The 13,884-nt window shown below is 41.0% G+C and overlaps 1 protein-coding gene across 1 annotated transcript; it reads left to right on the forward strand.

The window, feature by feature from the left end:
* The first annotated feature begins 5,065 nt into the window (after nt 1–5,065).
* Nucleotides 5,066–13,322, forward strand: LOC144013612 (uncharacterized). Its single transcript, XM_077512697.1, has 2 exons — nt 5,066–5,501; nt 10,719–13,322. The coding sequence occupies exons 1-2, from the start codon at nt 5,378–5,380 to the stop codon at nt 12,608–12,610; spliced, it is 2,016 nt and encodes a 671-aa protein (XP_077368823.1). The 5' UTR covers nt 5,066–5,377; the 3' UTR covers nt 12,611–13,322.
* Nucleotides 13,323–13,884: the final 562 nt, after the last annotated feature.

Raw genomic sequence — 13,884 nt, forward strand, 5'->3', positions numbered from 1 at the left:
CATGCTAGCTTAGCATTAGCATGCTAAGCTAACATTAGCATGCTAAGCTACCATTAGCATTAGCATGCTAAGCTAACATTAACACTAGCATGCTAGCTTAGCATTAGCCTGCTAAGCTAACATTAGCATTAGCATGCTAGCTTAGCATTAGCATGCTAAGCTAACATTAGCATTAGCATGCTAAGCTACCATTAGCATTAGCATGCTAAGCTAACATTAACACTAGCATGCTAGCTTAGCATTAGCATGCTAAGCTAACATTAACATTAGTATGCTAAGCTAACATTAGCACTCATATGCTAAGCTAACATTAGCATTAGCATGCTAACTTAGCATTAGCATGCTGAGCTAACATTAGCATTATCATGCTAAGCTAGCAATAGCATTAGCATGTCCAGCTAGCTTTAGCATTAGCTAGCATTAGCCTGCTAACTTAACACTAGCATACCTCACTTCCTGTTGATTTCAGGCCACTTCCTGTTGAAATCGGGTCACTTCCTGTTGAAATCGGGTCACTTCCTGTTGAAATTGTGTCACTTCCTGTTGATTTTAGGTTACTTCCTGTTGATAATCAGGTCACTTCCTGTCAAAATTGGGTCACTTCCTGTGTAAATCGGGTCACTTCCTCTTAAAAACAGGTCACTTCCTGTTGATTTTAGGTCACTTCCTGTTGAAATTAAGTCACTTCCTGTTGAAATTAAGTCACTTCCTGTTGAAATTAAGTCACTTCCTGTTGAATTTGGGTCACTTCCTGTTGATTTTAAGTCACTTCCTGTTGATATGAGGTCACTTCCTGTTAAAATCAGGTCACTTCCTGTTGATTTTAAGTCACTTCCTGTTGAAATTAAGTCACTTCCTGTTGAAATTAAGTCACTTGCTGTTGATATGAGGTCACTTCCTGTTGATATTGGTCACTTCCTGTTCAGGTCAGGGAATATCCTGGCAAGAATCACACGCATACCTAATCAATTGGCCAAAATGGCCACTGCCGTGGGAGGTCAGGTTGGCGAGAAACCTGGGCATATCATTTGTCTAAAATGGCCGCCGTGCATGGTAAGTTGGAAAATGGCCGCCATGCGTGGTAAGTTAGGTGGTAAGATAGTAAATGAAGAATTATATAAACTTCAACAATGGCTTAACGCCAATAAATTGTCTATTAATCTCAACAAGACTAAATTTATGTTATTTGGTAAAAAAGGAACTAAAGAAAATATCAGCCTACAAATTTCTAATGTAAATATTGAACGGGTAAACCAACACAATGTGTTGGGAATAATTATTGATGAGATGCTTACATGGATTCCTCACATCACACAGTTAAAAAAAAAACTGGCAAGAAGTATATCCATCCTCTACAGAACACAAAAAAATATTGACTCTAAAAGCACTCCAAATAATCTATAATGTATTGATTTTGCCTTATTTGACATATTGTGTTGAAATTTGGGGAAACACCTATAAAAGTCGATTGCAGCCGTTGATCGTATTACAGAAAAGAGCAATAAGAATTATCCATAGTGTTCCATATACTGCACACACACATAATTTGTTTATCGAAGCTAAACTATTGAAATTATTAGATCTAGTCAACTATAGAACTATTCAGACAATGTATAAGGCGGCCAGATATTGTCTCCCTTATAACTTACAAACATGTTTTCAGGCAAAGGAGTCGAAATATGATTTGAGAGAGAAACATGTGTTTGTTCAGAGATGTGTTAGGACTACACTGAAGTCATTTTCGATCTCCTGTACGGGTGTAAAATTATGGAATTCATTAGATCTGGGACTAACAGAAACAAAGACACTGGCTGCATTTAAGAAAAAATATAAAGAAATGGTATTAATCAGTTATATTGAAGAAAATGTTTAACCTGACTTTTGTTCGACTTTTATGTGGGAGAGCAATAACACCAGTGTCAAAAACAAGGAGGGAGCTTCAACACAAAAATGTAAACACGTCTGACTATGTTATTGTAAAGCAAGGTCAGTCTATTTTATTTCATTTGAAAACAGCATCTGTGCTGACTGCTGTGAAAAGGACGCTCTGCTCCAAAAACTTCTTGCAAACCAACATGGATCTAATTAGCTGGTCTGTAAGTGCGTTTGACAAAATCTTCTCTATGATGAGACCTGCACCTACTGATCGTTCATGCCCAAGTGGAACTCACATGTCTGGATATGCTGAGGATTCCTGGGCAAGGTGGAGACCAGTGTGTCTGACTAGTTTTGACCTTGAGGACGTCGAAGATTTGTACCTGCTGGCTGTGCTGGTGGTCTTGCTGATGCTGCTGGGGATTGGAACCCACTGGCTGTTTCGCACGCTGCGTAAAATGTCTGATCGCCAGAAGATTGCAGAGGAAATGGCTGAGGCCACCCTGAGAGCCATCACTGGCGTGCAACCCGGCCGAACTAAGGCCGTTGATGAAACTTCTCTGGTGAAAAACGACATTGCAGCACTCAACCTTGCCATGAACGGAATGAGGAGAGACATGGCCACAAGGTTGCTTGAACTGGAGAAAAAGGTCGCGATGAACCAAAATCGTGATGAAGACGGATCGGACTGTAGGAGGTGTCGGACACATGGTCTTCACTATGCCCAGTTATCTAAAGCTGCTGGACTGTGATACTCCACATGGTATGAATCAACAAGTGATCAACAAACTACTGGAAAGAATCTTTTGTCATGATCTACAAACGAACAAATCACTGGTGAAGAGGATCCGATTGACTTTCAATAATCCATTTGCCTGAATCAAAAGTCTCCGAATGTAATCAACTCGACAACCGCTATTTGGACTTGATGAACTGAGTGAACTTTCAAAAATCCATCTGCTTGAATCAATTGTCTCCGAATGCAATCAACTGGAATTCTAATTTCATGGACTTGATAATCTGAGTGAAATTTTATAATCTCTGCTGACTTTTATTATTTTTATTTGATTTTGTGCGTCCTAGTTTAGTATGGGGGCGGGAACCTATAAGCTTTATGCTTCTTCCTGCCAGCCCTTTTTCTTTTCGGTTATTGTATGTCAAAATTGTATGATGTCATGTTTGATTGTTAACAATGTTGTCCGAAAGGAAAAATGAACAAATAAATCAATCAATCAAGATGGAAGAGCTCATGACGTGAAATGGTGGAATATATTTAAGTTGGAACGAAGTCAATCAGATAAATAATGTGGAAGTAAATTTAAAATGTAGAATGTGGGAAATATTTGGGTACGAAATTGGGAATTGTGGGTAAGGCGTGAATTTTGGACCTGAAAAACTGGAAGAGCTCATGGCTTGAATTGGTGGAATATATTGAAGTTGAAACCACGTCAATCGGTTGAAAAATGTCGAAGTAAATGTGAAATGTAGAATGTGGCAAATATTCGGGTACGAAATCGGGAATTGTGGGTAAGGCATGAATTTTGGAACTGAAAAGCTGGAAGAGCTCATGGCTTGAATTGCTGGAATATATTGAAGTTGGAACGAAGTCAATCGGATGAATAATGTGGAAGGAAATGAAAAATGTAGAATGTGGGAAATATTCGGGTAGGAAATCGTGAATTGTGGGTAAGGCGTGAATTTTGGAACTGAAAAGCTGGAAGAGCTCATGATGGAACATATTGAAGTTGGAACGAAGTCAATCGGATGAAAAATGTGGAAGGAAATGTGAAATTTTGAATCTCCCATTAAGAATACATGGGGAAAAATCGGGTACGAAATCGGGAATTGCGGGTAACACGTGAATCGTGGGAATAAGAAAAATGGAAGCGCTGTAGGCGCGAATATTTGGAATCGTTTGAAATTGGAATGGAGTGAATCGGGTGAAAAATGTGGAATAAGAAACTGGACAAAAAAGTGCGAGGAATAAAATATAAGAATAAGAATAACGGGAATGGTGTCGAATAACATATGTGTGAAGGCCTCCAGCCTTCACACAATAACGTGACCTCTTTTGAGATCAACCCACTGTCGTTCGCTGAACCAATGAGGTTGAGCTTCAGCCCACTCCCAAATCCTCCAGAGCCCGCCCCCTTCCAAAGACGTACAAATCACGGAGCTCTACGAGTACGAATCGTTCTGCTGCATTCTCAGCGTCAGATTTGGAGCAAAAGTCACGTGACTGGACAGCAGCAGAAAAAACGCTTGTGACTCCTAGTGGCGACTTCTTAAACTACAAGTTGTCATTTCTACAGGTACAAATCTTGATTTTTACAGATACAAAGTGACACTTCTTTCTACAGGTACACATTTTTTTTATACGTACAATTTTTTTTTATGCACAATTTTTTTTCTTTACGTTCAAATATTTTTTAAGTACACATTTTCTATTTTACAGGTACAAATTTTTTTTTACAGGTAATTTTTTTTTTTCAGGGACAAATCATGCCTTTTACAGATACATGTATGCTTTTTTCTACATATACAAAAAAATTTTTACAAGTTACTTTTGCACCATATTTAACTCCATATTTATATGCCTGTGCGATAGTGCGCGTTCGTAAAAACATGATACGTCATTTAAAAAAATCTTAAATTCTTGATGCATGACAAAGAAACCATTTTTAATTCACCAGGTTTTAAAGACGAACGTTTTACTTTTGAACACATTACAATCCTAGTCAGTCTTCATTGTGATAATTTACTTTTAGTCTGCAGTATTTTTATTGTCTTTAGAACAATATGTGGCCAATATCATTGGATAGGTTTGGAGGGTGGGTGAGGCAGGGGGGGTCATTTAAAACACACACACTGCAGACTTCCTATAAAGTACAACAATGCAGACTCACTATAATGTAATGAGGTCAAAAGTGAAATGTTCATCTTATTGGACAAAAAATTACGTAGTTACTTTTAAATGCCTCCATACTCTATTTTTTTTTTGTTCCATGTTGTATCGTTTTTATTACGAACGCGCACTATCGCGCACGCATATAAAAGGTATTTTGTTCTCGTGGAGTTGCCGTAGTTAGCGATTTAAGATGGCGGGATCTTTTGCGCATGCGCGTCACCGATCGTGCAGGGTCACCGATAGCGTCTTGACACACAGCCCATAATCCAGTCATGTATTCAGGTCAGTGGTCCTGCCTGACTTCGAAGTTCGTTTGCTTGCCAGACGCCCTCCGGGAAATCTTTCTTTTCGAATTGGTGCTGAGCAGCTGAACTGACTGCAGCCTCCACACAGGACGCTCATCACTACTTTGAAGGACTGCAACATCATTTATTAAGTCTTTGTGGCCAGATAAAGTCGTCCCGGGCGCGTTGAAGCTTTGTGGCCTAGTTAGCGTAGCTTAGCTTAGCTTGCTAGCCGCTAACAACCAGACGTGCTTGGTAACTGCGACACACCGACAACTAAGTGTGACATTTTGGGCGTTATTGTGCCAACATGTGTGCAAGAACGACACCGAAGGACAAGGAGGAACTTTTTGGAGTAAAAGAAGAGAGTGAGGAACATCTTCAACTGCTGGGCCACGTTTGCATGCAGCCTCGTGTTGTGCTACGCAGAGCAGGTTTGTACATTTCTTAGCTTGCTTACTTCGTATAGTCGAACTTGTTTCTATCGTGAAAATAATATTCATGTGTTTGTAGTTGAATGGAATCCTACAGAGCCCCAAAAGCTAGTGATGGAGAAACCAAAGCATTCTGAAGTACTGAATCAATCTGAAGTAATTTTGTTGAAGTGGCTCGAAGCATTTGACCGGAACCAGACTTTTCAGGGTGTCCAAAATATGGTAAAATTGGTAGGCCAAATAATTTGTTTAAAGGGACAACAACATGAAAAATAAACTTTTTTTCAGGCCTGCGCTCTGAGGATGATATGAACTGTGGCGTTTTAAGTCAATGAGGATCATTTGCCCTATTTTGTCATTGATTTTGTTCACAAAATGTGTTCCTTTATCCTTGTAAATGGTTTCAAGGATACCATGTTGTGGTATGATATCTTTGCATAGTGCCTAAGCTACTAAGATTTCGACCTGTTTTGAAAAAAAGCATTGATAATGACTACTAGACAGTACTATTTTCCTTCACTTTTGTTTAGCTCAATGAAGTGCATGTGTATCCTCAGAAAAGGATATGTAGCTTGGGGTAACTGACCATGTTTTGGACTCAAGTTTACCTGTGGATTGTGTCGCGCACAGGATAAACAAGCTTTACAAAAATTCCTTGAAAATCGGTGAAAGCCGTAGGGGGTATAATGTGTTTGAACCAAAGCTGTCATCCCCGCTGTTGAGATACGAGTCTTTAGTTTATGTTTGTGCCATTTTTCTTAGGTTTCTAACGTTCTTAATTGAAAGACAAGTGCAGGTCTCAGCAGGGCTTCAATGCATTGACTCACCAATTGTTTGGTCAGGCGATGATGTCAGGAACCAGGTTACAGATGTTGGGTAGTTTTGAAGAGGTGATATGTATACAATACTACGCCTTTGGCTTGAAATATTACAGGATATCAAATGATAGTAAAATAATAATACGACTCATACAACTAATGCGACTAATGCTTGAAAAACCTTATCAAGCCGAGAGGCCTCCCTCGCTTGTCTTCCCTCACACACACACACACACACACACACACATACACACCAATCAGAGCTAAGGCAGCCATCTTGCTTTTAAGCCTTTTACCCAGCAGGAAGTGCACATCTAAATGCAGTAGCCATACCTGGCCAGTGGGGGCATACTAAACATAAAATTACCACTATGGTCAAACCTTCAAAACAAAGCATAACTAACATAAAGTTACAACTTGGGTAAATGCTTATTTCAACTTAATCTCTTTACAAATTCATTAACTTATTGATTCCAAGTCCCCTTCGCGGTAATGGCTCCAACAGTTTAGTTTAGTTTAGTTTAGTTATTGTTTCCTTTTGAACACATTACTACGGAGCCCCTCTGGTCTGAATTTTATTTTTTTCTTTGCTAATCTGTTCCCACAGTTTACAAATCTTCCCACAGTTTAGTAAAGCGTACCCACAGTTTAACAATCTGTTCCCACGGTTTAGCTCTTCTGTGGCGTTATGTAACACGCATGCGCACGCATCGTTCGAGTGGTTGCTTGACAGCCGTATAGCAGCGAAAGGCTGCTTTTTTTTTTTTTTGTATCTTAAACTGTTGACTGCTGTACTGATCCATGAGAGTTTTATAGTCTTTCTGTAGCTGTCTTTGCAACTTATACAGACTTTTTGAGGGTCGTGTGAGCATTTAAGGTGTTTACCTCACCAAGCTTGGCAGGAATAACGTGCATGGTGGCTTGGATGAAGCTGATTGCAGTTCGCCCGAGAAACTTAGGAAAGTAATCTTACTAGCAATCTCTTAGCATGTTAGCGCTTACCTTCACGTTCTTTGGAAGACTGTCCAAGACTGTCTTGCATCGGACCCATAGTAGTCGTCATCGTCCGATGAAACGTCATCTGTGCAGACGTGCTCGGTTGTGCACCACTTTTCTCCGGTGTTAGCATCGCTAGCCGGTGGGGTCTTAGGACGTGGTCGAAACGGCCGCGTCACCGCTTCAACTATGACTTAACCCCGTCATCACTGTGCTCTTGAGCACTGGTCGATGCTTTTGAGCTTTGAAAATAAGGATCAAGCGTGAGCAGATTGCCATCTGTAGCCTTTTTGACTCCCTTAGCCAAGTTAGCCATTCTCTCCCCCTCAACACTCTAGCTCAGCCTCTCTTCTTCTACTGTTGTCTCCTACCCGATCTTGTCCAAAAGACTCATCACAGCCATCTAGTGGCCAGGAAAACCCATTATAGTAACCCGATCGGCTTGATACTTGGAGCACAGCTGCCCAAGGCTTTCCTCCACCCGTTTCCATAAAAAAACATAGTAGACGTCAATTAACGTCTATGGCGGCCAATCCTAGGATTATACTGAACGTTTTTAAACGTTTATGGCGGTCAAAGAGTTAACAAAGCTTGTTCATAGCTACTCATATCTTTTGCGTAACTTAAATGCCAGATAACTTGTGCAAAAAAATACTCACAGCCTTTTGCTCAACATAAATACCATACATAGCTTATACAAAAAAAACTACTTATGGCATTTGCATAACCTAAATGCCACAAAGCTTGTGCAAAAAAAGCCACTCATAGCCTTTTGTTCAACTTAAATGCCACATCTATAGCTTGAGTAAAAAAACTACTCATATTATTGCTCAACTTAAATGTCACATACATATCTTGTGCAAAAGAAAAACTACTCATAGCTTTTGCATAACTTAATTCCCACAAGTCAGTAGTTCTAACAATTGTAACCAGGTATTGTTAAACCACACATCCAGTATTCTGCAAATATACAACTCAACTCACAATAACATTTGTGTATAACAGAACTTCAAGAACAACAGCGTAAAAATAATCAGCATCGCCTTTTATTGTAATAAACTCAAATTCCTTACAAGCAAAATTAGCCTGTCAACTGACTCTGGCAAAAGACAAGCTCTGTTGCATGTCACACTGTTTCCCCCGGTACTAAATACAGCTAAAGTTTGTTGTTTCATGGCGTGCGTGTACTTATCTTTGCTAGCGTTAGCCACGCCGCACTCTCGAAGACGTGAGCATTCCTCCCATTCTTTCGGATTGCACACGCTTTTACTTTGCTCTACGTCGCTCTTGTAAAAGCCCAACATGAGTCCCTTTTCTGGGGTCTTCTGGAGCAGACAACGTGCGCGAGTAGGCAGCGTACCGTTTGGCCAAAGTAGCTCCCGGTGATGTGGAAGCGTCACTTTTCCTTCGCTGCCGGTTGGCGTGTGTTGGCTTCGCCGCCTGGTAGTCCGTGTAAAGGCCTCAGGATACTTCTGCGTCAGGCTCACGCGGAGACGTTACGGCTCCGCTCCGATCCTGCGTTTGCTTTCAAACTTGTGCACGATACACCTCAGATTAATAAATTCATTTGTTCGTTAATTTCTGTGCGTGGTGATGTGGAGTGCCTGTATGTCTGTTGTGGGTTCCTGTGCGCCTACCGATGATGTCACATACCGCAGCGTCGCTATAGTAAGCTGACGTCATCAGCAAGCGCGCCAACCACCAAACGAAGGACCACAAAACGAGAGTAAACAGAAGCGAGCTGCTCAAGGTTAGATGATGTGTATTTATTTATAAGCAGCTCGATTTCCCGATTTAGCTCATTTTCACATCGTGGTACTTTCAATGGACGAATTAATCGAAGGAATTTGCTTTATCGCCCAGCCCTACAATGATCCAATAATTATTTGCAAAGGGCACACTGCCACAGTTTTGCTGCCCTTGCTCTTTTTAATTGGTTTTCGTCTACATCCAAACCTGTCACATGTGCCACATTGCATCTGTAAAATGAAAGAGACCAAGGCAAAAAATGTTGCCATTTTGTGTGCAGTTATGTCAGTCGTAAAGAACAGGGAATCATCACCCGTTGTAGATAACATAATCTGTGCCATTAAATGGCACACCTCTTAATTTTTCAGTTAAAATCTTCACTCATTTTGAATGATTTTTTTTTTCTGTAAATTTTAGTGCTTGAGCTCAATAGCTTACAGGTCATGTGACCTATTGACCCCAAATCAGTGCTGCATCATAGTGGCATGTCTGATAGATGATGCACACCTTTTGTTTTTTCACTTCCACTTATTTTTAATTATTTTTTTCTATAAATATCAATTTAGCTCAATAGCTTCCATGTCATGTGACCTGTTGACCACAAATGCATGCTGTATCATAGTGGCATGTCTAATAATGATGCTCACCTTTTACTTTTTCATTTTAGACCTCCACTTATATTTTTTAATATTTTTTTCTGTAAATATTAGCTTTTGAGCTCAATATCTTCCAGGTTATGTGACCTATTGACTCCAAATCAATGTTGCATCATAGTGGCATGTCTGATAGATGATGCACACCTTTTATTTTTTGATTTTAGACCTCCACTTATTTTTTATATATTTTTTCTTTAAATATTAGTAGTTTAGCTCAATAGCTTCCAGGTCATGTGACATATTGACCCCAAATCAATGCTGCATCATAGTGGCATGTCTGATAGAAGATGCACACCTTTTATTTTTTTCATGTTAGGCCTGCACTTATTTTTAATTAATTATTTCTGTAAATATTAGCTTTTTAGCTCAATAGCTTCCATGTCATGTGACCTGTTGACCACAAATGCATGCTGCATCATAGTGGCATGTCTGATAGATGATACACACCTCTTATTTTTTCAGTTTAGACCTCTACTTATTTTTCTATTTTTTTCTTTAAATATTAGCAGTTTAGCTCAATAGCTTCCAGGTCATGTGATCTATTGACCCCAAATGAGTGTTGGCTCAAAGTGGCATGTCTGCTCGATGACACACCTTTTTTCCTCTATTTCAACCTTTCCTTGGTTTTAAATTAACTTAATATTGTACATATCAATGTTATTGCTCAATATTACCCCCTCATTTGGAGCCGCGAGCTACAAAAAAATGGAGGGCAAAGTGGAAAATTAAGGTGTTTTGTTTTTGGATGACACAGTACGTTGATCACTACGTTCGTGGTGTAAATTGTCATTCATTAAATCGTTTGTGTCGGCATATACTCGTCTTACTCAAGCTATCTTAGCTTGCTAGCTGCTAACAAACAGACTGCACAATTGCTACACATTCCTCAGCAGCTGTGCCCAAGTCAAGGTGCCACTGTAGAAACAATACACGTCAAGTCGCGCTTTAGATTTGACTTAACTGAACCAAATGTGTATTTGTCTTCTTGTGTCGTGCAGATGTTGATGAAAAATATCTTGATCCTGAGAAGCAGGAACTGAAGTCTCTTCATGTTAAAAAGGAGGAGGAAGAGCATGCTTACATTAAAGAGGAGAAAGAGCCCCTTCGTGTCAAAGAAGAGGAGGTTGAGGATGATGTCACCAAGTCACCACTGACCTTTGTTGCTTTAAAGAGTGACGATAACGGTGAGCATGAGGAGAACAGAGGGGCGGAGCCACCAAGCAGCAGCTCAACTCAACACATGAAGACAGAAGGTGATGCAGACCAGTGGGGACCACCACAAGCACAAAGTGATGGCACAAGGTCACAGTCTGCTGACACTGACGACGACGATGATGAATACGCTAAACATAACCATGCTGACAACAACCGCTGCAAATGTTCTCAGTGTGGGAAAACATTCAGTTCAAAAGGGTATTTGAAAGTTCACTTGAGAAAACACACTGGAGAAAAACCTTTTGCCTGCCCAGATTGTGGCAAAAGCTTCTCTCAGCAGTCAAATTTAACAAAACACACAAGAACACACAGTGGAGAAAAACCTTTTGCCTGCCCAGACTGTGGCAAAAGCTTCTATGTTAAGGGAAGTTTAAAAATACACAAAAGAACGCATACTGGAGAAAAACCTTTTTCCTGCCAAGACTGTGGCAAATGCTTCTCTGATAAGGGAAGTTTAAAAATACACAAAAGAACACATACTGAAGAAAAACCTTTTGCCTGCCCAGACTGTGGCAAAAGTTTCTCTCACAAGTCAAATTTAACAACCCACACAAGAACACACAGTGGAGAAAAACCTTTTTCTTGCCCAGACTGTGGCCAAAGTTTCTCTCACCAGTCACATTTAACAATACACACAAGAACACACAGTGGAGAAAAACCTTTTGCCTGCCCAGACTGTGGCAAAAGCTTCTCTCGGAAGTCACATTTCACAAGCCACACAAGAACACACAGTGGAGAAAAACCTTTTGCCTGCCCAGACTGTGGCAAAAGCTTCTCTCGGAAGTCACATTTAACAAGCCACACAAAAACACACAGTGGAGAAAAACCTTTTTCCTGCTCAGACTGTGGACGAAGCTTTTCTCATAAGGTTAATTTAATAATCCATACAAGAACACACACTAGAGAAAAACCTTTTGCCTGCCTAGACTGTGGCAAAGGTTTCTCTCAGCAGTCACATTTAACAATCCACACAAGAAAACACACTGGAGAAAAACCTTTTGCCTGCCCAGACTGTGGCAAAAGCTTCTCTCAGAAGTCACATTTAACAAGCCACACAAGAACACACAGTGGAGAAAAACCTTTTGCCTGCCCAGACTGTGGCAAAAGCTTCTCTCTGAAGTCATATTTAACAAGCCACACAATAACACACAGTGGAGAAAAACCTTTTGCCTGCCTAGACTGTGGCAAAGGTTTCTCTCAGCAGTCACATTTAACAATCCACACAAGAATGCACACTGGAGAAAAACCTTTTGCCTGCCCAGACTGTGGCAAAGGATTCTCTGATAAGGGAAGTTTAAAAACACACACAAGAACACACACTGGAGAGAAACCTTTTTCCTGCTCAGACTGTGGACGAAGCTTTTCTGATAAGAGAAGTTTAAAAACACACACACGAACACACACTGGAGAGAAACCTTTTTCCTGCTCAGACTGTGGCAAAAGCTTTTCTGATAAGAGAAGTTTAAAAACACACACACGAACACACACTGGAGAGAAACCTTTTTCCTGCTCAGACTGTGGCAAAAGCTTCTCCCAGCAGTCATGTTTCACACGCCACACAAGAAAACACGCTGGGAAGGAACCGTTCAGTTGCAGTATTTGTGCTCAAAGATTCGCTTGTAAAAAGCTTCCTGAGAGACACGAGTGTGCTAGTGACAATAGCAGCCATCTTTGAAGCTTAAATATAAAAATAAAGGGAGTGAGGCTGTTCTTTGTTGTAAAAGTGTCAATGATTTTGAATAAAATAGAGAAGAAAAAAGTGATGGACGCTGATTTTAATCTGCTGACCACTTTGTAACAATTGGATACCAGTAGAAGTCACAAAACTGAGCTAACGCTACCCCCTAGTGGTCGAAAGCGGACACTATTAGTACTCAGTAAACTGCATCTCATGACAAGTGGGTTTGGCCGAGACTTTACTTTGCCAATGAGATCTAAGTGTGAAGTGGGCAGGCAAGTTTGATAGCCTATCAGGAAAAAGAGGTTATACCATAAATGGTGCTTTATAAACTGTTGCATTTCCTGAGATGGTCAGATTTTTTCCATTTGCGCAAATTGAATGGTCTCAGCGTTTTGCCAATAAAGCCGCTTTTGTTGTTCAGCTGGACTTTGGACTCCTGCCTGTTTTTGTTCTGGCCTGCTCTTTCCTCCAACTCTCAACGCCGAAGGTGGACCTGGTGCATCTGCCTGCCGACAGGTGTTGAACAGGTGATGCTGCGGCCAACCTTCCGGCTCCGGCCGGGTCCGAGAGCCAACAAAGTATTTTTTTTTCCCTTTTGGAGAGGAATGTTTTTTTGATTGTATTGCCCTGAACGGAAATTATAATGCGCGGTGGCGTCGAGCCCGCTCTCTCTTTGTGTTGTTTAGAATAAATGTTGACTTTGTGGAATTAAGTTGCTCTCCCTTTTTGTTTTGCTGTCACGCTGCACCGTCCATGGCAAATCAGCCTCTGCGCATTACAGACGCTGTGGAAACACAATTCTAAATTCCCTGCTGGTTAGCACTTACGCCTCCCAGTTCTGAGGACTCGGGTTCGAGTCCAGGCTCCGGCCTTCCTGGGTGGAGTTTGCGTGTTCTCCCTGTGCCTGCGTGGGTCTTCTCCGGGTACTCCGGTCTCCTCCCACATTCCAAAGACATGCATGGCAGATTAATTGGGCGCTCCGAATTGTCCCTAGGTGTGCTTGTGTGCGTGGATGGCAATCAATCCGGTGTACCCCGCCTACTGGCTGGCAACCAGTCCGGTGTACCGCCTACTGCCCAAAGGCAGCTGAGATAGGCTCCAGCACTCCCCGCGACTCTTGTGAGGAATAAGCGGTCACGAAAATGGATGGATGGATAGTGACCACCCCGGCACAACCCCCAAGCCAGCACCTCCGACCTAATGTTAACTGCCTACAAACTGTATACGTCTCATATCAACGTATAACGAACGTATAGTTATGCTGCATT

This window comes from Festucalex cinctus, chromosome 1 (genome assembly GCF_051991245.1).
Source record: "Festucalex cinctus isolate MCC-2025b chromosome 1, RoL_Fcin_1.0, whole genome shotgun sequence".
Taxonomy (NCBI): Eukaryota; Metazoa; Chordata; class Actinopteri; order Syngnathiformes; family Syngnathidae; genus Festucalex; species Festucalex cinctus.